The sequence below is a fragment of the Cryptotermes secundus genome, unplaced genomic scaffold (assembly GCF_002891405.2).
Source record: "Cryptotermes secundus unplaced genomic scaffold, Csec_1.0 scaffold584, whole genome shotgun sequence".
Classification (NCBI taxonomy): Eukaryota; Metazoa; Arthropoda; class Insecta; order Blattodea; family Kalotermitidae; genus Cryptotermes; species Cryptotermes secundus.
In genome coordinates this window covers 1,045,233-1,072,155 of record NW_019735468.1, presented here as the reverse complement: position 1 = coordinate 1,072,155, position 26,923 = coordinate 1,045,233, and the positions used below count along the sequence as shown (strand labels likewise).

Below are 26,923 nucleotides of genomic sequence, written 5' to 3'. Positions count from 1 at the left end.
GCTCTTGTGAACACGGTAATGAACCTTCGGGTTCCATAAAATGGTGGGAAATTCTTGAGTAGCTGCACAATTGGCGGCTCCTCAAGAAGGGCTCAGCTCCATGAGTGTGAGTGAGTAAGTAAGTACTAGTATGGTACTGCTACTGCCACTGCTACTACTACTACTTACTACCTCTATTATTACTCTCGACAGTCTCTACTGGATTATAACCTTGCACTACCTAGATAGAACATTAACGGCGACAGAAGACGCACAGCGCTGCAAGACGGCTTCAGGAGTAGGCATGCTGACACGTCTGGTTTACAATAGGATCAAGTGTAGGGCTGTTGTGAACACAGCAACGAACCGTGGGGTTCCACATAAGGCCGAGTTGATCAGTTATCAGCTGAGCCACTATGAGCTCCTAAGAAGGATTCTATTTCAAGAATTGGGTATTTAGGTTAAAGAAAAAATATTGTTGCAATTTGGCCAATTATCGGCCTATAAAAGATTCTAACCTTTAGCACTTCATTCATGATAATAACAGCGTTGTTCTGTTATATAAGAACGGTGAAGTGAATTAAAGTTATTGGTATATATTCGTTCTTTAATTTTGTTAAGTTCCATGTGTCACTTTTCCGCAAATGACGAGTTTCGCAGACTACTTTGCTGCAAAGCTATGTTTTAGAACAGTGCAATAATTACACACATATGCACCTTATGTAATTGCATACATATGCCGCGAGAACGTAGGCAGTGGTTCGTGACCAGCTTCTAGTATGTCCGAATTTTCATTGTGCGAGCCAGCACAAAGACAGAGAAAGCACACAACACGACTGCGTGCTCACAAATTGTTTGTGCCCCTTCACACCATAGCACAATGTGGATTTTCTACTTATATTATCTTTCGTTGAAGAACAAAACATAACGCAGATGTGATGCTAATAATGTAAGAGTTGGGATTAGCTATTTCAGCACCAGGAGTATCAAAATCCTGTAACAAATATAGCTGTATCACCGACTTTTATGAGAACTATGACACGGTGTTAAACTTTACGAGCGATTACATTTACGTACCTTCTACTGCCCGTAAAAACTGCTGCCATCAACACAATAACATACACATAATTCCATTTACCATGAGGTAAGTATACTGTAATTCAGTAACATAATGACCCACAGGTGAAGTTAAATGCAAAAATTAAAGTAGCAAATGGCGCGTTAAGCGTTAAATATTCGCAAAAACTGTGATCGGCATTACGAAAATCGAAATATTCTCATTCAGTGATTCAGTATTGAGGGGGTGGTTTCCCCATGCACCGCGATTGATAGTCTATTGTACGTCCCCCTCTTAATTTCTACAGTCTCCATCCCCTACCGGTACTGGTGCTCGCTATTAGCCCCTTTCTGCCAGCAAGGTTTCTACCCTCTACTTGGCAGTGGTATCTAATAGTTAGTCCCTTTCTGTCAGCGAGGTCGTCCCTCCTCTGGCAGGGGTTCCTAGTCCCTTTCTGCCAGCAAGGTTTCTACCCTCTACTTGGCAGTGGTATCTAATACTTTAGTCCCTTTCTGTCAGAGAGGTCGTCCCTCCTCTGGCAGTGGTACCTAATACTTCCACATCTACCAGAGGCATTGGAAACTACTTTGGGCGGGAAATGTTTGGCCTAATTTAGCTCAGCGGTCTCTTAGAGACATGAGGTTCTTTTACGTGCCGTAAATCTACGACACGGGATCCACGGCTTAAAGTCCCTCCAGGAGGACTTGTCCCCTGAATTTTTCCGCCCTTAAAAATTCCACGACCTCCGCCGGGTTTTTGAACCCGCGTACCTTGAGTCATGAGGTGGGAACGTTACCCCTAGACTACGGAGGCCGCTTGAAATATTCTCATAGTCGAAAACCGTCCATCCGGAGACATACGATTGTTCTAACATTGGCATGTTGATGTTAAAACATGTGAAACTGATCCTTTCGTGGTTTATATATGAGGGCGAAACTGGTGTATCGCTAAAGTCTAAAGTGAAGGCCTGTGGGAACGAAAGCCAGAGAAGAATATTTGAATCTGAGAGGGGGGGGGATGTATAGAAGAACGCAGACAATTACATGCCAATAAGGTTCATAACCTGTATTCTGCACCACTATTATTAGGGTCATACAACAAAGGAAAATAAGATGGGCAGAACATCTAGCAATCAAAGGAGAGACTTCAAATTCATATATAATTTTAATCGGAAAACCTGAAGGGATGTATCCATTTTGGAGACAAAGACGTAAATGGGATGATAATATTAAAATTATTTAATTCAATACGGAGTAAGGATGAGGACTTGAATCGCCTGGCAATGGCCATGGCCCTGTGACAGAATCTCGTGAATGTGACAATTACCTATCGGCTCTAACAAGATGATGAAAATCTTGACCAGCTCAGCGACTGCAAGTTTCTCAAGAAAGATTGTGCCCCATGCAACCACTTAGTAATTTCATTGTTTGTAGACGTCATTTGTACGCTCATAAACTAACTGGGTACTAACTAAATTTATTTCGTGCAATTAGAAACTGTTGGGGGCACGCGGTAGCGTAATTCGTTGAGGCACTATGTTACAACCCAGAGAGTTGTGTGTTCCATTCCCGATTAGGTCATTGGCTTTTTCAATTGACATAATCCTTCCAGCAACATTACGGCCCTCGGTTGAATCAGCCTCTAACAGAAATGAGTACCAGGAATCCTCCTGGGGGGTAAAGGGCGGCCGGTGCGTAAGTCTGACAACCTCAACGCCGTCTGTAAGCCGACTGTCTAGAAAACGTGGGAGCCTCGATGTCTCACAACCTCATGAGCCCCCACGGCCTGTTACAGGGATATCTTTACCTTTTAATTAGAAACTGTCGGGTTGCATACACTTAATAAAATTACAATCAATTTAATAAAACAGAATTAAATACAGACACAAAATACCAAAGAGACTGTTCAGGCATTTGTCTACTTTCCTAATTTTGAAAAAATAAAAGGTATCTTATGAGATCAACTTTTGCTGTCTGTCGCTCTATGCATCCCTCTTAAGTTTTTTCGTTTCTATGCCGACCGAGTGGCATCAAAGGAAATATGGTAATTAGCTCTTCCCTGAACTTCAACTTAAGGACGTTCCATAACTAGTAAAAGCGCTCCCCTTATCACCAGAGCCCAGGACAAATTCACGACTTAGTTCCGCGTCTGAACAGTGTCGCGCCTCTTTCCCGCCTTTACAGTAATATCGAACAAAATTCATGTGGTAGTGCCATGGCAAAATGCACACTCACCTGGGTGCTGAGTGTCGATCTTGTAGGCTGGTCTTGACATGCTGAGGTCCTCTGGTCGGCCCCAGAAGGTGTGATCCAGGTTGAAGTCCCCCACTTGGCCGTACAATTCGTTTGGGCTCACGTGGCACTTGATGAAGTAATCTGCCGCCCACTTGATGGTGCTCAGTCCGTACTTGGCTTGCCCTGTAGGCAATGTCAGTATGAGTGAAACACACAAACGTAACACGCGAAGAGGGACGCCTGCCACACCCGGTGTACCGCACTTTTTGTAGTCCCATCCAAGTCGGATCACAGACAAAGAGAAATGTGTGTATACGCTATAATGCAGACACTCGTATCTAAATGGATGTGTTTGTTCAGCATCTGAATTAGGGCCCAATTTTAAAATATAATTAAAATCTTCATTCAGTTACATAAACATAAAACACAATAATACAAAGACAATGACCTTACACGTGTTGTACGTATAAAGCATAAAAATACAAAGCTACTTTCATTATTAAATTTTCCTCCGCCCCCTCCTCAAAATACAATGGGTTAGGGCATGTGGTCTGTTCCAATTCATAATTGATTCTAAAATTATGAATCTCTAAGGCATCTGGTAGGACTGATTGGTAGGTGTGCAGATACAGTGTGCATCAGCTGCGCATATCTGCTGTATTTTGACTGATGACAATTCTCATAGCAGATCTTATATCAAATATCCTACCTACACACATTGCCAACGGCCATACCATGTTGAAAACACCGGTTCTCGTCCGATCACGGCAATTAAGCAGCATTGGGCGTGGTTAGTACTTGGATGCATGACCGCTTGGGAACACCACGTACTGTAGTTGGTTGAGGCACTACGCTATAAGCCGGAAGGTCGCGGGCTCGAGTCCCGAGGTGGATTTTTTCACTTTACCTAATCCTTCCAGCCGCACTATGGCCCTGGGGTCGACTCAGCCTCTAACATAAATGAGTACCCGGAATCTTCCTAGCGGGTAAAGGGCGACCGGCACGTAAGGCTGACAAACTTACCTCCATCTGTGAGCCGACTGTCTAGAGAAAATGTGGGAACCTCGACGTCTCAAAATGGTATGGACCTTCACGGCCTGTTGGGGGGTAGCTTTACTTTTTTTTTTTTGTACGCACACATGAACCAAACGCATCTGTCAGCCTAAATATACGCGATAGAAGTAACAATAAAATACATAAAAAGGAAAGACTCCTAAGGAAATATAACTAACATAAATTACCAAACCATTACGTATTTGGAAACTTGAACCACTACAAAATGAGACCCGTATTCAGGTTTTTATGTAGTGGGTAGTATAAATAAGGTAAGGTAAAGGCAGAATTGTTCCCGTAATTAAGCGTCACGCCATGCAGTCATATGAGGAAGTTGAGATATAGCTCCACGCGTTAACCTCGGCATTAAATGGAGGCGAGTGATGAGCTTCACGGCCCGGCCGTTCTGCCCCGAAGAAGGAAACTCTGGCAACCATTAGACAGTAACCTTAGTGAGCCCCACAGACGGTCTGATGCTATGCAGAAGAGATAAATGAGTAAATAGGGATCAGGATATAGAAAACTGACGAAGAGTACTTCCACCATGTCAGTAGGTATCATGTGTTGCACTCACCGCATCGCCATTTGAGGCTTGCAGCTTGTCAGTTTAGGACCTTTGAGCCATTTTCTCGAAAATGTCCTATAATATGACAGAAATGAATACAACGAACTGCTTGTTCTACTGCGCTTTACGTATTTTACTTGAGACTTTCGATCAATAGCAAAATGGATGATACAAGTAAAGTGGAAGCCCTGAAAGACCGACTGGCCTGATAAAATGCTGTTCAGTAGTATCAAGAGCTGTATTCTCCGGACAAAGCGAATGGAGACAAAATAATATCAGTCCCCTTCACTCACTTCCATTTCGAGGCTATCCCTGTAACAGGCCGTGGAGGCCCATAGGGTTGTGAGACGTCGGGGCTCCCACATTTTCTCTAGACAATCGGCTCAGAGATGGCGGTGAGGTTGTCAGCCTTACGCGCCGGCCGCCCTTTACCCCCAGGAATATTCCTGGTACTCATTTTTGTTAGAGGCTTAGTCGACCCCAGAGCCACAGCGCGCCTGTAAGGATTAGGTTAACTAAAAAAAATCCAGCTGATCAGGACTTGAACCCCCGACCTTCCGGCTTGTAGCATAATGCCTCAACCAACTACGCTACTGGGTGCCCCTACTTCCATTCCGAACAGGCCAAACCTCTGGGGGTCTTCCTGAATTGGAGCTTTGGATCAGGGTACCCGTTTTCACTTAACTCGGGCATACCTGAACCGGAACGGAAGTCAGCTTAATGATTGGCTATGGGCCGGACGACAGGGGTTCGATTCCAGGCAGGGATCGACGCAACGTCCAGATCGACGCTGGGACCCAACCGACTTCGTATCCAGTGGATACTGGGGATACAGCGCAAGAAGTTTGAGGTTTACTCTTCATATCTATCCATTGCCGAGGCTAATATGTGAGGCTGCTCCCTCCCACCCTCTCATATTTTAATAATGTCGTGCTTAATAAGCGCTGGGGACTCTACCTTACCTCGCACATATGTTCACGTGAAGGCGGCTCTGAAGCGGCTTGTGGTCCTGCAAACGTGTTCTTGAGAGGGAAGTTATTTCCAGCAAATTGTCTTTCCAACGTCACACGTGTTGTTATGGTTACTCTTCCCAACGTCTTCGTGTTAGTCGCGGGCGCCATGGCAACGATTCAACTCCACCATCTCCAGTTGCACTTACAACCCACGTAAATACGGATATTAATGTAAAAAGTGCCAAGCTAATCCTGTGTAGGAAGAATCCGACTAACCTTACTAATTAATAACTCGATATTTAATTAAAGACGTACGGTTCCTAAAATTACCACTTACATTTTCTGAACCACATTAAAACTCAGTGCCACTGGCAACTGACACACGGCTTGTTCTCTTCAAAGCGTCAACCCAAATCTTAAAAAGTGCTCAGAGGAGTCTTCTGCAGTGTCGAGTTAAACACAGGCAGAACGAAACGCAAGAAGACGTCTTTTCTGTAATGACAGTGATCAGAATGTGTATTTGTAACATAAGTTCTACATGATTTCTGCCAAATGTTCGAACATAGATCGTGGGATCGAATCCCGCTTTGATCATGGCTATGTACGAACGTGAGACAGTGCAGCTATGGTTGACTGCACATAGCACGGAATGGAAGGACAATGTAACTAATATGGATGACAACACATGATCTGTCATAGCAAGGAATCCCAAACCTGTAGGGCGAAGATTTGAGACATAGAAAGGAATACAACAAAGGTGATTTTAAGGCCCATACAGGCAATATACTGTCGCATGTGTGTGACTACATACGTGGTTTGGTTTGGTGAATGGTTTAATGATCACTTATACATACGGCTCGGAACTACAATCATTTACTGCACCATAGATAATCACCACAGCGCCCGATAAGACTATTTCCAGCCTGCTATGTCTTCATCAGCCATTCCCCTGGCAACGGCTTCTAGCAGTGGAGATTCTTCAGGTTCGCGCGCTCAGTCCAGAACTGCCTAACAAACGACTTTGTCCCTTGCTTTTAACATATCAGCACTGACCGCGTACAAATACCCCGTGCGTGCGCATTCGTTGCCGTGGGAACGTGTTAATCGAGCCGTTGCCCAGAAACGGTCGTTTGCAAAGTCACCGCTTAGCAACGGGTCCGCATGTCACAATACACTCGTACCTATTAAGTGAAGACGAGAATAAGTAATAGCAGAATTCTATTACTGAGCGAAGACTCCCGTAGGGGTTTAAGACCATGCTTTTGCATTGGTGGCCATGCTGACCACATATAAAGTACATAGAAGATGTGGTTCTCACTGTGATGAGTATCAAGAAGGCGGTCGCCTGGGAAGTGACACAATGTAGTTTGGTAGGTGGCACAAACGTTCCGGAGGGGTCTGCTACCTCCATTTCAGGGGCCATAAAGTTGAGGCAGCAGGCATGCCTGAGGTGGAAGCACCAGGTTCCTTCGAAACGTTGATCCACTCTACCAAACTACACGGCCCAAATCACAGGAGAGCGGAATATTTCCGTTCCAGTCAATACAAAATGCTGGTGACACCCTCATCTGTTCTGAAAGAAAACTGTACGAAAACGAAGCATCGAAAAATACCCAAAACCAAAATGGACTACTACATTCGAATCTTGTCCTATTCATTGGCCACCTGTTCGTAATTTTTCTCAGTCCTTTGTGCTGAAAACCGGATGGCGCCTTGAAGTATCCACTGCAGGTTCTTCCCCGGTATCTTAGGGTTTACCATGCCATTCGACGATAATTAACCACATGATTAAATAATGCAGACGCCAGAAAGAGCCCAGGTAACCTGTATTCATGTTCCTGACATCAATAAATCAGAATATTATCCCACCTCTGCTGTCAGTTCAGCTAATTAACTCAAATATGGCCCCAAAAAGGATGAAAAGAGGACCGGGGGAAGAAAGGGGTGGAATACATGCCACCCGCTGGGCTGTAACTGAGAGGAAGCCTTGGCAAGTATTGTTATCATGACACTGATTAGACGAGATGGAATTCAAGGCCCACTGCTGCTGCTACTGCTACTGGTACTGCTGCTGCTGCTACTACTACTAATAATAATAATAACAATAGGAATCCGATTACTGTAGATACAGCAAATTCCTGTTACATGTCTGCACCTGATAAGCTTGTGTGCGTGCGTGTGTTGTGTGCGCGCACGAGAATATAAATATATATATAATACGAGACGGTATATAACTATGTCTGTTACCTAGCTGTGAGTGCCTGCTTTATTGTTCGTAGCTTCTAAACTGTACCATCTGAAGGAGAGAAGTGCAATTTTATTCACTGTTTTAACCCTTCAGACTGTCTTCTAAATTACGTGTATATATAAAATTCAGTTCGTACCTCATAGGAAACACAAATAACCAACGGGTTAATGCCGTTTAGAGAAACCGCTCGAATCCTGTGAGGATCACAGGAAACATTCATGTACAATCTGTCGGGAGAATGCAAAGTTTTAATACGTTGAAGCAGGTGGTACATATAATGACCACGGGGCATTAAAGGGTCAACAGAGAGAATGAAGGAGGTCAGGTATGAAAAGGGTAAAGAAAGAAAGAAAGAAAGAAAGAAAGAAAGAAAGAAAGGTGATGAAGGTTGACGGTACGAAATAAACTATTCCCGTTGAATTTCAATGGGCGTATCACGCACTCACTCATGGATCTGGGCCCTTCTTGAGAAGCTGCCAATTGTGCAGCTACTCAAGGACATCCCAGCATTTTATGGAACCTAAAGGTTCAGTACCGAGTTCACAAGCGCCCTCCACTGGTCCATATCCTGATCCAGATTAATCCAATCCATACCATCCCATCCTATCTGTTTAAGATCCATTTTAATATTGTCCACCCATCTACGCCTTGGTCTTCCAGTGGTCTCTTTCCTTCTGGCTTTCCGACCAACATCCTATATGCATTCGTCTTCCCCCATTCGTGCTACATTCCCTGCCCATCTTAACGGCGTATGCACTAGTTTTAATGAGTTGTGAGTAACTAAGGAGTGAGTAGTAAGTACTCTTACTTTATATTTTTTATTATTTAACGACTGTGTATCAATCATTACGATTATCTGACGTCAATGGACTTCCAATTGGAATCGCTAGGCTCGTGGAAGCCCGCCCGCAAGCTTGCTCTGGGTTTAATTTCCGGCACGATGGTCAATCAGCTATCTTGACTGAAGTTTTTCGTATTTTTCTCAATCCCTGTAGGAAAACCTTCAAATAAGTTACGGTTGCTGCCTGTCACATCCGTCCCAACTCACCAAGCATTAACTGTCCTCAGAAATTACTGAGTTTTTTTACTTTGTCCATCGTCCGGTATTCTAGAAACTAGAAAACGCAACGTTTCAGAAAATGGATGTTTCCGTCCTCATGTAAGGATGGAGACACCTGAAGCCAGTGACTGAGGTTAGCTCTTTCTAAGGGACCAAACTTAGTAGGTGTCTTCCCCCCCCCTCACCTGAGGATAGAAACAGATCCATTTTCCGAAACGTTGCGTTTTCTAGTTTCTAGAATACCGGACGATGGACAAAGTCCAAGAATCCAGTAATTCTGAGTATTGTACACCATCGCCAGAACCCTTTACAATCTATTATTAATTATCCTCTCATCGAACGCGATATCGCATAACCAGTTAGAGAAATGTAATTAAATCAACCAAGGGGATCTGGAAGATATTTGGAAGGAGCTGGCCATAGTTTACTTGGATTCCTCTGGCAGAACTGATGTCAGCGTGCCGTTACTTTGCAAATGCACATTCTTTATGAAACCTCAGTGATGTCTCGCTTGGCTGTTTCCTTACTGAGAGGAACTGTGAATTACCGTGGCGTCAGTAGGACCGTTTCAACAGTATGTATTCGTTATGTGAAAGGACAGAAAATGCATTTTAAGATTTGAGGTTTTCACGGCGTGACTATGAAGAAAGCAGTCTTCTGGGATATAGCGCCGTGTAGATAGTGTTAACCGGCGTTTCGGAGGAACATATCACCTCCATCTTCAGGGAAGAAGAAAAAAGGTGAAAATTCGCGAGCGAGGAACCAGCGTGAGCAGATTAAGATGGAGGCGATATGTTCCTCCGAAACGTCGGTTAACACAATATCTACACGGCGCCACATCCCAGAAGACTGCTTTCTTCAATGTATTTTGAATTTACACTTGATATGCCCCAGTAAGGGTGAGTTAACGCCGCCACTTACCTGCTGATTCGTAAGCGTCTCTATAGGAGAGATAACCCCATGCCAGAAGCGTAGTGGTGCTTGCCATCGTGAATCCGAACTTGACGAAGTCTCCAGCTGCAAGAACGAAAGCATAATTACATTAATTAAAACAAAATTGAAATGTTCCTGTAATAACAGTGTTGCGCTCATAGGAATCCCGTTGATCTGCTGTGCCAAACCATTTAATTTAACTGACTGACCAACTAACTCCACGGAGCTGAGCTCTTCTTGAGAAACCGTCAATGATGCAGCTACTCAAGAATTTCCAAACATTTTATGCAACACGAAGTTTCATTACCGTGTTCACAGTAGCCCTCCACTGGTCCCTATTCTCAGCCAAAACAATCCAATCCATATCATCGCATCCTGTATCTATTGAGATTCACATATCAAGCCGTGTCAGTTGTGCTACATGGGCCAAACAAACAAACTCCCTGATTTTAGTCCGCAAGCGAACTATACCGACCGAGCGACCGCCGCTTGTCGGCGAAGTTTGGTGCCAAATTTTGCGGATTGAGGGTGTCGCATGGTCAGCGGAACGAATACCCACGGCCGTTAATTTCGGTTTTCTAGACCGGAGCCGCTATTTCCTTGAAACAGCTCCTCAATTATCGTCACGAGGCTGAGTGCACCCCGTTCCAGACCCACTACTTCTCAGTAAATTTGGTAACGCCGGGAATCGAACCCGGACCTCTGGATCTGTAACTAGGAACTCTGACCACTAGACCACAGAGGCGGTCCTAAAATAACAGTATAACATTCGCAGTGGTTTTGAAAGGAAAGGAAGAGGCTGTTTATCGAACTAACAGACAGTGGGCATCAGATTTAGCAACTTAAATTAGATCTTTTATAGAAGCTGATAACCGAAGGAAGTATCTAGCACAGAAAAATGTTTCAATGTAAACACTATATGGCTATTGCGCAGATTCGTGACGTATTCATTCTTACCGTCATAGTAACCTCCCGTGAGGTCTTCGCCATTTTGTCCACGGTCATCTAATGCAGAATCTCCCCTCCAGGATACTCTGTTATCTGTTGGAAGTTTCCCCGATCTCTGAGCCTCATAAAACAAGAGAGAGAGTTCCAGCACGTGGGAGTAGTTGTAGTCTGACGCCGCCACTACCACGCCGAGTGTCGTCACCATCGCCAACATCAAACTGTCCCCCATCTGAAAAAAAAAAATCATATCTTAAAATCATGAAAAACGAGAATTAACGAGTCACGCCGTCAAGAAATTATACGTTTCTGCAATAGGGTAGGCTATGTAAACTTCTTGAAATACACAAAGAAAAACCCTCCGTTGCTTCAGTCCGCAACCGAACTATACCGACCGAGCGACCGCCGCTTGTCGGCGAAGTTAGTGCCTACTTTAGCGGATAGAGGGTGTCGCGTGGTCAACGCAACGAATCCCCACGGCCGTTAATTTCGGTCTTATAGACCGAAGCCGCTATTTTTCCATTCAAATAGCTGAGTGGACCCCGTTCCAGACCCACTACTTCTCAGAAAATCTGGCAGCGCCGGGAATCGAACCCGGTACCCCTGGATCTGTAGCCAGGAACTCTGACCACTAGACCACATATTCTTTTCTTTTTTTCTTTTTTTTCTCATTGGCACTAGAGCCCCAGTGGGCCTAGGCCTACCTCCATGAACTTCTCCGTTTCACTTCGGTTTTTCTAGATCTTACACATTCGGTAGGACTCCTTGGGCGGGTGATCAGCTCGTCGCAAGGCCTCTACCTGTACACAAACACAGAAAAACGCACACACACAAACTAAACATCCATGCCCTGAGTGGGATTCGAACCCATGATCCCGGTTTCCAAGCGAGCGAAGACAGTACATGCCTTAGACCGCTCGGCTACCGTGACCGGCGAGACCACTTATACAACCGCTTAAATTCCAAGGAAAGAAAATAAGTACATATTTTTACGATTATCAGGATTATGAAAACAAAAATTTCTTATATCTAGGGAGAATGAAGCAGGTTACGTAATAAATCTGGCATTGTAAAAATCTGGGATAGTTCCGGCAATACACATTGTGAGCAACTGGGTCTGAAATGTAAGAAAATAACGACACAACAACCAACTCCATGGTACAGAGTCATTCTCGAGAATGTCATGGTTGCTCAGATCATCAAGAAATGTAACCGTAACTGTTATTCCCGTTTTCAAAAGAATCCGCCACTGGACCCCACCCCAAGCTAGTTGAATTCTGTCCATACCTCCATACCCCTTTCTTTAAAAATCAATTCTAATATTATCCTTCCATCTACGCCTTGGTCCCCCAAACAGTCTCCCTTCAATATAATCCTGTACCGATTTATAATTTCTGCCGTGCGTGCTACATGTCCCGTCTATCTTTCATTTAGGCGTAGTAATAACATCCGGCGTATTAAGTAATCATGAATACACTTCATGCACTTTTCATCCACTTCATTGCTACCTTCTCTCTTCACTGGAACCCCGAACCTGCTGATTTCGGACTCAGATAAACAAAAATCTCAACGCCCCACCGTTTTGGTTCCACAGGAGGACGGGACTGTCTTGTTACGCTGGGGGAATATTGGCTCCTCACGAAGAACTATGCTCCTTGGAGTTACTTGGTTACTCTTACCTGGTACTAAGCGGGGGCAGACTTCTATAAATTAGAGCTTAAATCCATTAAATAATTAACCATTCCATTCTGAAATACTTCGGAAAATATGATATAATGTAAGATGCTCAACTGCGCAGTTAAAACTCTTTTAGCCGCAGACGCGTACAACTGCCCCTTCTTGAACTAGGTTAAACTCCGGGAAGCTACACTGTATTTACTGTACAGATGAGGATCGAGTTACTGTACAAGCACGCTGAGGCTTGACTAAAATATTTCGGTCCCCCAGTTATTTAGCATATGTGAGCTGCTATGATCAAATTATCATAATTTTAATATCCAAGACATGACCGAGTCATATATACAGAACTTCCTAACCTCGAGGCTTTTTTGGCGCGTCGCGTGTCTTGCAGTCGTGCTTGATGTATGGGGAAACCCCCGCCAGTTCCAGGATCAGGTGGTGAGGGCACGGAGCGGAGATCAACTGATTTGGATCCTGTAACCCGATGAATGATCTGGACGGCAGTTTTGGTTGATGATTCATGGGAATAGTACCTGAGAACACAAGGCCATCACCGTTGGCTTACTTCCCGCAGTGGGTCCACCACACACAGAAGCAGCAGGCCTTGATAAAGCTGCGGCATTCAGTTTCTCGTGACACTTGTTTTCGTTGGGAGACAATGTCCGTGCTACAAGCAAGGAACGAATATTGATTCTATCGTCAGAGCACACAGTGCATCCTTTGCACCTTATGCACAGTGTGGTAATGCTGCCGAGTTGATTCACGTCTCCCATGTTTGATTTCCGAAACCATTCAGTGGATTTCGATTAAATTTGGTGTGGATGATAAACATCAGAAGTGAGTGCTTAGGCAAATTGAATTTTGTTTATATGAGTGAAACATACACGCTCCCCACATGAAGCTGAAATCAGACAAACAAAAAAGATTCATCTGTGCATACAACAGATTTTAACGAAGATTTCTAGATCTTATCTTAAATATTTCTCGATGTTTTAAGAAATACACCAAAATAATAATTTTAGCCTGGTCTATAAAACCGAGATTAACGACCATGGGGATCCGCTGCGCTGACCACGTGACACCCTCTATCCGCAAAAGTTGGAACTAACTTCGCAGACAAGCGGTGGTCACTCGGTCGGTATAGTTAGCTTGCGGACTACAGATCACGGAGTTTGTAATAATTTTAGTCCCGAGTAGCATTACGAACAAAGGCTGGTATGTTGGGTTAACTTACAATATCTTACCGAGAAAGTTAGTTTAGTGGTGTTGATCAAGACTTGCATTCGGGAAGAGCAGGGTACGAATCCCGACCGAGCCACCGACTATGTTGACAGGTTTTTGCTGATTTTATCCTGTTTCTCCAGGCAAATGTTTGAACAGCATCGCGGTTACGCACAACCGCTTCTCTCCATATCAGTTTAATTCACTGATCAGTCATATACAATTCGCCACTCTTCTAGTTAGCGAAGGCATCACAAACTGACCCTCAAACCACACGAACTTTTAACATTTAGTTTTTCCAAGAGACTTTAGAAGTACAAGTTGGATAAGCGGCCATAGAAACACGGACATTGATTTCTTTCTGCAATAAACGAGCGTCAGTACTATACAGGATGCAAATTCGCAATAGGGCGAAGTTGCAAAAATGATCAATATGTACTCCACATGAGTACACCATTAAGATTTTGTTTTATTACCGGCCGGGTTGGCTTAGGGTTAGAGTGATTTGCATTCGGAGGTACTCACTTCGAATCCAGCGCCTCGAGTTCGTGGGTTTCCTCACTGCCACCAGGAATAAGACACGACATCTTTCGCAAACAACTCTCCGAAACGTCATTACTAACTAGTTCCAGCAACTGAACAGCTAACAGCTTCGTAAATTAATCGAATAATCGTTAACGACGTTGAATCGATTGTAGAAGCGGCGTTCTAAAGTTGCCGAACGAACAGACAAATTCATCAAGTTTCTTACTGCGTAATGGACGCTAACTGATGCATTCGTTCGCTTTCGCTTTGTTTGTCTAGCAGAGCAGCACGTGAAAGTGAATTCGTGTTCAGGAGTGGCCAGCGATAAAGCACATCCGCTATCATAAGCTGATATGATATTCGGTAGCAAACATGGTGAACAGACCCGATCAGGAGATGCGAATTCTCTATGCAGTGTGAACGGCGCAGGGAACAAGACCAGCACGCAAACGCATACTCGTCCGTTCGCATTTGTTCATGAAATGTATCCACCTTAAAATATGTATATACCACAAAGCGCCGTGCCATGAGGAAGAAAAGCTCCGCGAATTAACTGGAGGTGAGTGGTCGGCTTTAATTTCGGCCGCGTTATTCCGGGAAATACGCCGGAAGCAGTTCAGAAGGTTACGTGTTGCCTACAGCTGGTCGGGACGTAATGATAAGAAAATTCTCTGCCTTTGCACAGAATCGAACCCTGTTGTCAAACCCGTAACAATTCACCTTACTGATTTATCCATGTCTGCTCACACTCGAGTTTAACAAAGCATAAAATCTGCATGAAGAGGAAAATGAGGGTTACACAACAGATACGCCTAACAGGAAACACGTAATAGTACTGATTTACCTTTACAACTGAGTTGAGAATCTTTCCTGAAACTCTTCTACACGCGAGACGTGTGATTGTTTCCTGCTGACGTCAAGTCTCCACGTGGCCGGAACGTTGCGTCATATTTAAAAAGGCTCGGTGTAGTACGAATTGGTTTCCTTCTGTGATTAAGCACAGTGTTATGCTAGATCTGACAACATTCCAGCAGTGGTTAACATCTGAACAAACCAGAGGTACTTGCCGATGCCGAACATGTACAAACCGCCGTGTCCATGGGTAACCACTGCGATTCTTCTCACGAGTCTGGCAGTGACGAAGGAAAGTACTGGGTTCAAGACCCGGGCGAGGAATATCTGATATTGAGCGGAGTCAACTGTTTCTTAGGAGATTTGAGTTTCTTACGGGGGTGATTGTTAGCATATCTTTTGCTATGAGCCCATATAGTACGGCAGTTTGTTACTGATGTTTCGTGGAACGTACTGCCTCCATGCTCAGAGTATTATTCTATCCCGTACAGGCAGTACGTTTCACAGAAATGTCCGTAATAATCTATCAGGCTACACGGCGTTACATCCCAGAACACAGTAATTTCCTTAATTTCTCGATCCTACTACATTACATGAGATTTTGATGCATCAGGAAAGTGAAGATTATTACTGTGATCTTTTGGCTTGACAACGTGTAGTCTCTACCAGAATACACGGTGGCATAACCCACAGTGTTTGAAAGTTCTGCGAGTCACTTGTTCAGGACATCCTGAATTCCTTGTTTCAGCGTCTGACGTTAAAATATACGTGCATTCACAATTTTCTTCTTATGAAATATGTTATTAACTCTCAGTCCCTTGGAATTTGCATGAAAAAGGAACAGCAAAGGAAAGAGAGGTGAACTAGAACGCTGGAATGACACAATGACAGTTTACGTTTTATATTCTTCTTAGTCAGTCAAGGATCTTTGAAAGATCCAACATTAAAACAGTCTTGGAAGGAAATACTGCATGAAATTTGGAGGAGGGGGGACCGAAGGAAGAATCCACTTCGGAGGCGAATTCATACAGGAGGGCAACACCAAACTGGACATCAGGGAGACAGTCTGTGTAGATGTGAAGTACACTGAGCTGAAGAAGTTCAGCAGAACATGTATAGCTCCCAAGTATCGGGCGAGAAATGCATACAAAATGTTGGCCCAGCAACATGAAGGGAGGAGACCGAAACATCAAAACAAACAGTGAACTTGGCGTGTAAACCAAGATGTCGGACGTCCCAATACTGGGATTCAGGAAATGCTGAACACAGCAGCTAGCATCGCTGAAATCTGATTGTCATGCCATCATGAATAAATACCCAGAAGCTGCTTCTGTGGTGCAACAAGTATTTGGAGTACTCGGTGACATTGAGAACCTTCCCGGCTGGGGGGGGGAAGCTTTGAGTGGACCTCTGTTGTGTACAGCGCGGAGGAGAAGAGCGCAAACTTTTGCGAAGGTCTAAATGGGAAGCGGCTTTTTAGCGCTCTTTAAGACCATGCACGCGGTAGCACTGAACGAACTGAATGCCGTCCTTAAGGTGAGTGCACAGAGAAGAAAAAGTGGTGAACAAAACCTCAGTGAAATAAACGGCTCAGGACGACGACTTCCAGGAAATAAAGAGACACAGGACACGTACCTCTAATACCTCCCAAACAACCAAGAGGTTGACTAAACCAGTCTCAACATCGGCAGCTGTCAAGCTGCTTTTAAAATCAGTGTCACTCGCACCTCTTTCGCACCACTCAAAACTACTGACATGGACACGCAGATTACTGGCGCAGAGAATACACTACAGGAGCAGAAGGCGCCCAAAAGTAATGATTTCTACCATAAACTTCATTCGACTCCAAAACGAGTTAAAAGACTACGTCAACGGAGAATGCGCGTTCCAAAATACACCAAATGGAACCTGTATTGCAATTAAACGGCGGACTATTCAGCCATGAAGGCCTACCTGCAGAAAAGCAATCTCCACTATTTTACTTTATCCAAAAATTCCGAAAGCATACCACAGCAGTAATCCGTCACCTTCCCCCAGACACGCCAGGGGAAGATATTTCCAGCAGCCTTGAGGACTTAGGTTTCAACGTTATCAATGTGAGGCAAATGACGGAAACTCGAATAGCACCCAACAGACAAGCTCCTCCCTGTATTCTTTCTTACCTTACAAAGAAACCGAAAATCTCAAGAGATATTCAAGCGGAATAGCTTAGAATAGAGCTCAGACTGGCCTTACTTTGTCCATGTCTGGGGCAACCGAAAGCAGCCCCTCGATGTTTGTGGTGCGGTGATGGCCATCTGCATAGTCAATAACGACCTGATAAGACAAACACAGAATCTACACCGAGCTACTGCAACTGCACCCTAGGAGCGGAGCACCCTCATCCAGCGTGTCACATCGAGGCTGCAGCCATGCGAAAGGAGAGCTGCAAAGTGGAAGAGCACAACGAGCTCCCAAGGGATCTTCTGGAAGGTCGTTCTCCTCTAAGTTCACCTCACTAGAGCAGTCTTTTGCAGCTGCACTGCGACAAGACACCCAACATCAGTAACCACAAGTACCGCACAGGTGGCAAAGCGTGCGGCACCCCATGCAGCATCTGCCACAACAGGAAATTCAGAAAACATGTTATACGTGCGATAGGTAGATTTGACAAAGGCCAAGCCTATTCGTAAGTGACAAAATCATCTCGTCAGAGAGGATGTTACGTAAGGATTTTGACCGCAAGGGTTCAGTTGCCAAAAAAATCTCTGATCGTGAGCGTGTTGCCAAGAAAAACTGATCGACGGTAAAGTACTTTTAACTCTGACTGTCTTTAAAAGTTAAGACAGACGTTAATATTTACGTGGGGATAGACTGTTCGAGTATGGGTCACAGAGGATAGTTCTTTCGAACAGCGTAATGAATAAAAATATGTTTATGAACATTATACATCGTCCTGTCTTTATTTTTAAACACTACGTTTCGGAGACTGGACTCTGTCGCCGTGTTCAGGTAAAACCTACTTAGTTGGGCCCAGTCGCTAGAGCTAGTCCCTATCTCTACGTACCATCATCACAAACTTTTAGGTCTTATTTAGGGTACAATATCTTAGGTTTCCATACAGGACATGGAATTTCTTAAGCACCTGAATAATTCCCAGCTTCCTGACGACTCCACTCAGTGCCTTTTGGTGGGCGACTCTGATGCACTGCACTGGCTAAGCATCTACATTTAATATGATGATATCTTACAAGCATATCTGATGGTGTACTGTTCTGTATGATGTCGTTATTTATAATCATTTGTGATCGTAAAATGCACTACAGAGTGTTCATCAGACTTGTCGTAGGGTGAAAAGCTTTATGTCTCCTCCAGAAAACGATGCGCTGTTCACTGACAGGAAAGGTCGGAATTTACTGACAAAACTCTCGACGCCAGAAATTCCTCTGCCCTTTTATTAGTACGAATACTGTGTTGTATATGCCTAAGATAAATCCTTCATATTAGTAGGGTCGATTGCTCCCACTGTCTCACATCACCCTGTTGAATTTTCAACGAAATTCTGATGTATAATTACACCTCATATCAGTTGATGAAATTGTTGTAACAGGATATGTAGTGATTAAGGTTCATAATAAAAACTAATACCCACATAACGAGACGCGATTTTCATGATTACTACTGTGTTCGAAGTTGCCATTGGTGACAGTGGTGAAGTCCACCAGCTTAAAGACAGTTAGAACGTGTGTGTGTGTGTGTGTCGGTTTTTGAACAAGTCCGTCAATAACTGGTTTGTCAAGAAGATGTCTTTGAATTTCTTGTCTCTTTCTCTTTTAACATCACAGTGTCCCGCGAGTGGTCATGTACACAAGCATTAGGTACTGCGAGAGTCTAGTCTCTGCTGTATATGTAAGGACGGGTTAGCTGCCATTACGGATGCATAAGGTATGAACTTGCGGATAGGAATGAAATACATGTTTCCACAAAACGGACTGCTCACATAAGAAAATGAATAATACGTATATGATCTAAATCTGAAAGTTAATGCCTAAAATATTACCAGGATTTTACATTGAAGAATTCCGTCTTCTGGGATGTGACGCCGTGTAGATCGTGTGTGAACCGACGTTTCGGAGGAAAGTATCGCCTCCATCTTCAGGGTAGTCTGCAACCATCTCAAGAAGTTTCGGAAACTGGATCTGTTTCCGAAACGTCGTGTTTTTATTTTCTAGAATACCGGACGACGGAAAAAGTAAAAAACTCAGTAATTTTGTAAAATTATTAGTGTTTCACTTTATAGGCATTTAATTTGACTGTTTTTTGTACTGGCAGTTAACTTGTAACGTAAATATAAAAAATTATTCGGATGACTGAAGAAGTGTGTTTCGTGAGCGGCAGGTTCGTCGGTGTTATAGAAGTGCTCACATCTTTAGCCAGTTTACTTCCGTTTACATCTTAAACCTGGAATAAAATGATGCGTAAATTGATCTTCTTATCACAGACAGTGTTAATTTCTCTGTGGCCATCTTGAAAACGAAGTTCCTAATTCGAACCTTCATTTACGAAATACAAAGGAGCTCTAGCCCGAGACGGGATTGCGTATTGCAGTATTTCCTGTCTAAATCTGGAACAGATGTGAGGGGCGGGTGCAGTATGATTAGTTATGCCTAAAGTGAGGTACTGAGTATGATGCTTAGTAGTACGCGGGTCGAGCTGTGAACCCGGAACCTAAGAAATATGAAGCAAATATGCTAATCACTACATAAGGACGCTCGATGTGGTGAAAGGAATAGAACCGCCGTCACCCAGCCAGTCAGATGAGAGAAGGCGTACCTAACAATGTCAGCGCTGTACCTGCCACTTGCAGCGACGTGCTGTAGCAACGGTTGCCATGGAGCGATGACCGATCTTACTTGTCCCTCAATGTCATCAAGTGTGAGGAACAGTTGTACCACCGGCAGCAGTTAATGCTGTCATGTCCCGGATAAATTATTTCACGTCATGATCGTAACGTCACATTTTGGAAACGTTTTACTTCATATCACTCACCCACATGCCATCAGCATCCAAAACAATGCCCCTTTACTGGCATAAACTGCGATTTATGTAGGCTAATTCCATGTCCTACAACAGAGTAGTTGGCGAATATTTCCTGCGCGCAAGTAACTTCCAGTATGTCCGTGTGGTCACTGTTACAAATAATAAAACCGAATAGAAGAAGATTATACAGTACCAGCAAGAGTTACTATGTATTCAAGGACAATACACTGTGGCGACAAGCTGTCTTGTTATTTAGCCTTTTAGGACGTTTATTCACGTACATCTCTGTAATAAATTAGTTGAGGCAAGTGAGTACAGTCGCAGCGCAATTAAATGAACTAACTGCTGTGTTGCTATCTACTTGCTGCTTGCATGCTGATTGATTGCTTGGTTTACTCTTTGACCCTGAGGATGGAGACAGCACATTCCTCCGAAATGACAGTGGACTTCTACCAGACTACACGGCACCACACCCCAGAAGAAGTATTCTTCACAGTCACCCATAACCTCAGATTCATCCTCCCTGAAATTCTTTGCGTACTGAATTTATCGTAAGGTTTGAAAGCAGAAGGAGAAATCACTCAAGCGATATGGAATAAAGAAGAAACTTCATTGACCTTTTTGCAAGATGATTCATAGGTCTGAATATAATTCTGATGAAGTATAAAATTGGCTACAAAATGCGTTTTGTCCAGGGGAAAGTTCTAACTGAATACGTTTTATGGTGAGTGCAAGCTTTGTTAATTGTTCGTAAAGCATATCTTCGGAATTTGTGCAGACGCATCGGGCCATGTGCCTGCCTAATGATCGCCTTGACTGTGCTGACGAGCACCCAAAGCGTCGGCTACCACGCTGTATGGTCTTCCGCTTGCCACTTCCAACTGGACCGGCCTTCATTAACATATTATCAAACCCGACCGGATCTTTCACTGTAACCTAGTGTATGTATTTGATTTGTTTCATTCTGGTCCGTCACACTAACAATTACAAAGACAAAAACAACACCGTCCAGTGTGACTATTTAAGTTTTATCACTTGAAAACTCATCACCCTTACATGTTTCGATCCCTATGGATCATCCTCAGAGGGCATCAATACGTTTCCGGAAACTACTATTACAATAGGTGTTAGATTATAAACATACACATATAATGTCTGAAATACACAATGTGTATGTATTTTAACTATACTCGCCTTATCATAGAGATAGAACTTCGCTCCTGCTTGACGTTGGTACAATTAACTATTGTTCTTTGCTTCATGGCGTGTCAAGAAGTGATCGTCAGTGAACTGTTTCTTCACTTGTTCACTTCAAGCGTCGATATATGATCACCAATGCCGCATCTCTTCATTTCACGGGTCGAGTTTGATCGTCACCGTGCTTTATGTTCACTCCGTAGCTCGACATGTAATTGTTAAGTCTTCCACCCGTTCTTTCCGTGGGTTCGAAATACGAGGAAGAGTCATCAGACAGGACACAAATGGATATAAAACGTAAAAAATGTGATATTGGAACCTGAAGAAAAAGAACATTTATTTCTCGACATATCCTCCACTGATACACTTGTCACATCGCTCTACCAGTGCGTCGAAACCTGCAGCATAAAAGTATTTTGACTTGTCTCAGCCACTTCCGCACATACGTTCCAACATCTTCGTCGTCATCGGAAGGTTTGTCACGTTTCTCGACCCAGATGTGAGCCACTTTACGCTACAAACACTTCCCATCGTAAACAGGAAACATTTCTTTATGAATATCCTTTGCGCTGAGTCCTTTTGCCCCCACCCAAAGAAAAACACAACAGAAAGCAGCTCTTTGGCAGCACGGTCGCCATTCTGACTACTGAAACCAGCCTCTGAACATGCACATCCACGTCTACTTCCATTTGTAAACCTATTTACTGGCTCTCCCTCGTATGATCATATGTTTTGTTTAGCCCATAGAACACGAACTGTCCCCTCTCCGTCAGAGCATTTCACTGACCTCAAAATACCATGAATCTTAGGCGTTGGGTACTGAAATTATTCTTCTACCACTCAATAACAGAGGTCGCATGGTATTATTAAAGTCGGTGTCGTGAGAATGTGAGCTTCTTGCTTAATGATGTATCCATATTCAGTATGAGCGTTCGTGTTACACACCCAAATATCTATATTTAGAAACAATCTGTTGTGCGTTAATTTCTTTGTAGATTATTTAAGGACTTTCTACCCACTAAAGAGCTGATTTAGCGGCGACTATGATAGGAAACCTGTACGTGATGAAAAGAAAGGGATTAGTGAGGGAGCGGCTGTGACAATTTCGGAATTTTCCTAGAGTGAAGACCATGCAAAAGTGAAGGCAGGATGTCCACAGCTCTGCCCAAGACAGAACTCTTGTGTGTCATGTTTCGGTATCGATTATTTTATAGCAAGATTCTCTTCAATTTAACATAATAATTAATCTCTATATACGATTTCACTTAGCCCACATCCATCCATATACAGAAAGGCTAGCTGACTGACTTCATGGGCCAGGGTCCTTCTCGAGAACCGGCTAATCGCTTGAATGCCGAAAAATATTTGAAACTTTTAAGGACTACAGAAACTCTGTATCGTTGCATAAGAACCCGGCACTGAACCACATAATAAAACAGATGAACTAGTGAACTCCCTCACATTCTGATTACTTAAGATCCATTTTAATATTGTCTTGGCAGTTACGCCGTATGCTTACAAAGGCCTATTCTCTTCAGGTTTTCAGACCTCCCCCCCATTCAACTTCCATCTACTTTTTGCCTTAAGTATGGTATTGCTGTTCAGATCTATTAGAAAGAACGAGAAATTCATACTCGTGTATACTCATGTTAGTCTGTTAGTCTTTATGGTTCTTGGTATCAGATGAGAAGACAAGCAATTTTAAGCCGAATGGTATCAAGCATTGCCTTATTCGGTGTGCTCTTAATTTATTTGTGAATGCAATTTTGTGAAAATGTGGCACAGTTCTGATATTTGGGAACGACTATATCAAATCAAAACCTGATTCAGGAGGAAATTAAGAGGAGACTGAACTCTGGTAACGCTTGCTACCATTCAGTCGAGAACTTTTGTCTTCTCGTTTGCTGTCCAAAAGCATAAAAAATTAGAATATAAAAAACTATAATTCTGCATATGGTTCTGTATGGGTGTCAAACTTGGTCTCTGACATTAAGGGAGGAAAATAAACTGAGGGTGTTTGAGAGATGAAGTGATAGAAGGTTGGAGAAAACTGCATAATGAGGAGCTTCATAACTTGTACGCCTCTCCAAGTATAATTAGAATGATTATGTCAAGGAGGATGAGATGGGCAGGGAATGTAGCACGAATGAGGGAGTAGAGGAATACATATAGAATATTGGTGGGAAAACCGGAAGGGAGGAACCACTGGAAAAAACCAAGGCGTAAGTGGGGGAACTATATTAAAGTGGATCTTAGAGAAATAGCATCGGATGGTATGGATTAGATTGATCTGGCTCACGATATGGACCGGGGGGGGGCTCTTGTGAACACGGTAATGAACAATTAATATGTTGCTGAACATTATCCATCATCTTGTCTGTTCTCAAAAAACCGTCTAGTTTCTATTATTATTTTTGAGAACAGACTAGATGATGGATAATGTCCAGCAACATATTAATTGTAACAATTTACCATCATCACAAACTTTTAGATCTTAACGGTAATGAACGTTCGGGTTCGATAAAATTTTGGGAAGTTCTTAAGTATCTGCACAATTGGCAGCCTCTCAAGTAAGGCTCAGCTCCATGAGTGAGTGAATGTAATTTTGTTTCATCTGTCTTTTGGCATGTGTTATGGTTTTGTCCTATGTTCAGTAGAAGAGACGTGAACTTATATGTAGTTTTCTCTGGGTTCCGTCAACACTCGATCGTCTTAGTTTAACACGATGCTTTTCGACACCACAGCGCGTCTGTATTACGTTACATAAATGCATATCACAACGATACATAGAGGCTCTTAACGTGAGAACCCTTGGCTTGGTAACACATGCACAATTACAGAAAGAAACTTTAGCAGGTTTTCTGCATGCAGACAGTATTTAAAACTAGGCGTTTCAATGTGAGATCAATAGAACTGTTTAAGATGGTCTGTACGAGGAGTAAATTAGTTTCCGAGAAAATGATATGAGTTCGCCTGTCTTCTCACGAAAACTTTCTGCTTTATTTGCTAAACACGGATTGTATATTTCTTTGTTTTGTGTAAATATATTTTTCGTGTATATGATTCGTGTTGAAATTAACAATGTCTTATAATTATGTCCACTTACTAACATGCAATGTCAGGGTGTGCGACGTGATGTAATAACACTGTACTAATGAAAATGCGCCTTCTTTCCAAGAAGCTGGAAATTTAAGAGTCATAATATTGACGGCAAAAGGCGCCTATCGACTGACCTAGACTTTCCGAGAGCCTGAAAGTTTTGCTGTAGTGCAACACTGTTAAGTGCCATAGCCCCCTCAAATGGCTGTTTCGTCACGGGCCGTTCTAATATAGGATTTCCATGTATTTGTGTCGGTATTTCGAATTTAAATATTTAACGACTGTGACGACAGTTACCCAAAAAAAAACTGTGACTTCAAACAATAATTTAATTTTATCTTCATTTCTGATATATTACTTCGGCGTGAGCTCCATCTGTAACACCGATCGAAGACCAGTAATTCAGTTACTGCCGTCCGTACTCCAATGATACGGGTAACAGGATCTGCAGCCTCTGACTTTCTTCTCTTAATGGCTGTAGTGACGTCACGTATGTGTAAACTCCCCTCAGACGTTAATATATACTACCTGCGAGACAAAATAAGATGGAGGAACACAAACCCTCCGTCTTAAATAAAAAGGTAAAGCTATTCTTATAACAGGCTGTGAAGGCCCACAGGGTTGTGAGACGTCGAGGCTCCCACATTTTCTAGAGAGTGGGCTCATAGATGGCGGTGAGGTTCACGGTGAGCACCTCGAAATACGAGCACTGCTGTCCTAACTGCATAGAAATTAGTGGCGAATCCTACAATGTTCCTCAGCTACAACACAGCATCCCAGTGATTTCTTTATGTGTGGACTTCAAAGTAGCTTTCTGGATTCTGCAAGATTTATAGAACAAACTTCAAAACTTTGTTTTAGGTTTACTTTTATTTTACTATATTTTTCAGTATGTCCACCTACTTCAAGGCACGTCTGCTGATTATTCTTTTAATTCTTCTTAGCATATGATTTCATTAATCTAAAACTTCTAAAACTGAACACTGGAAATGGGCACTTCATTAATATTTACAGTGCAAACATGCGACTTGATGCAGCCCAAGAAACTAAAGTTACGAACTTCTCAGGCTTGTCACATACTTTCCTTGTGACAGTTTCGCGAACTTATTCCAAGGACGATTGGAGCGTGATTGTCTGCCACAGAACCAGTTTCTTTAAACATCAACAATTTCTCCAACCGATCTGAGTGTAACTACATTTCCTTCTAGATGCTTAAGTTCGCCTGTTACTTCTGTGTGGACACCCACCGCGTCCATACAAGAGAACAATCTCTAATCCCGAAGACATCATTTATCTCTACCATAAAACAAAAACTTGACGGGATACTTGAACGAATATTGAATATATTCAGTAGTTTAAAACTGTGGTATCTCTCGGGAAAACTGTCCAATATAAACCGAAGTTTCAGTACTACCAAAGCAAAAGCTTGCCAGTGGACACGAACCTCTACCTCCCTGAAATCCGTCTTAATGTTGTCCTTCCATCTTATGTGAAAATTTGAATATTTTATGCATTAATGTTCTAATTAAGCTGAACTGAATTGGCAGGATGCGTCTCTTGAAGCCTCTGCCAAAACAAATCTTAGGTAGGCGGCACACCGGCATGCGTCAAGACATGTAACAGTCAAGACACGATGTCTGCGACATGATGCAAAGAAAGGAGCAAAGTTGAAACGAATGAGATTATGAAAACCGCCGCACACGGTCTGAGTCATGATCCTGACGTCAGCTTCATGCTGACAAATCACTAATGAAGCAGGGCCGCGTCTCTTGTCCCATGTCTTGATGCCTATCTTGACGCCTATCTTGACGCACTTGGTGTGCGGCCGCCCTTAAAGCGGAAGGCCACGGTTTTATAAACGAGGTCGAGGTGACAATGAATGTTGATATACAGAAAGTTCCTATGCTACATAGTCTACCAGAATGAAGTTAACAACAAAATGGAACGTAACTGCAACCCCCAACTTCTTCTAATGTTCTTCCTTACGGCGACATCTTGGAAGGTTTGTTTAACCGAGAATCAGACACGCAGGCATGTAGACCAACACCGATTGGTCCAAATGAAGAGCATTCTTCGAACACAGTTTAATTATCAATGCATTACCAACATGCCTACAGCCTCATACACAGTTTAAAAGCTCAAATATTTTATTGCTGCAAGGATATAATCATTTCAGACTGCTTATCGGAAGGAAAGCCAGCTTTATCCACTGACGCTGCACCTATACATGTGTGTCCTCCAAAAACAACCAAATTGCTGAAGCCCATAATCAATTGTAAAAAAGGTTACGTTATCCCTATAAC

The 26,923-nt window shown here is 43.1% G+C and overlaps 1 protein-coding gene and 1 pseudogene across 2 annotated transcripts in view; one reads left to right on the top strand and one right to left on the bottom strand.

The window, feature by feature from the left end:
• Positions 1-26,923, bottom strand: part of LOC111869358 (endoglucanase E-4) — a 59,904-nt gene that overhangs the window by 15,712 nt on the left and 17,269 nt on the right. The window contains exons 1-4 of one of the 2 annotated variants that reach the window (XM_023860829.2): positions 13,064-13,180; positions 11,040-11,259; positions 10,071-10,166; positions 3,271-3,453 (exon numbers count right to left, since the gene is read on the bottom strand). In XM_023860829.2, coding sequence (XP_023716597.1) covers positions 3,271-3,453; positions 10,071-10,166; positions 11,040-11,259 — 499 coding nt within the window. In that variant the 5' untranslated portion in view covers positions 13,064-13,180. Of the gene's footprint in view, positions 1-3,270; positions 3,454-10,070; positions 10,167-11,039; positions 11,260-13,063; positions 13,181-26,923 lie in introns of those variants that run through there. The other variant, XM_023860828.2, reaches the window with a different exon arrangement.
• Positions 3,991-4,109, top strand: LOC111869397 (annotated as a pseudogene).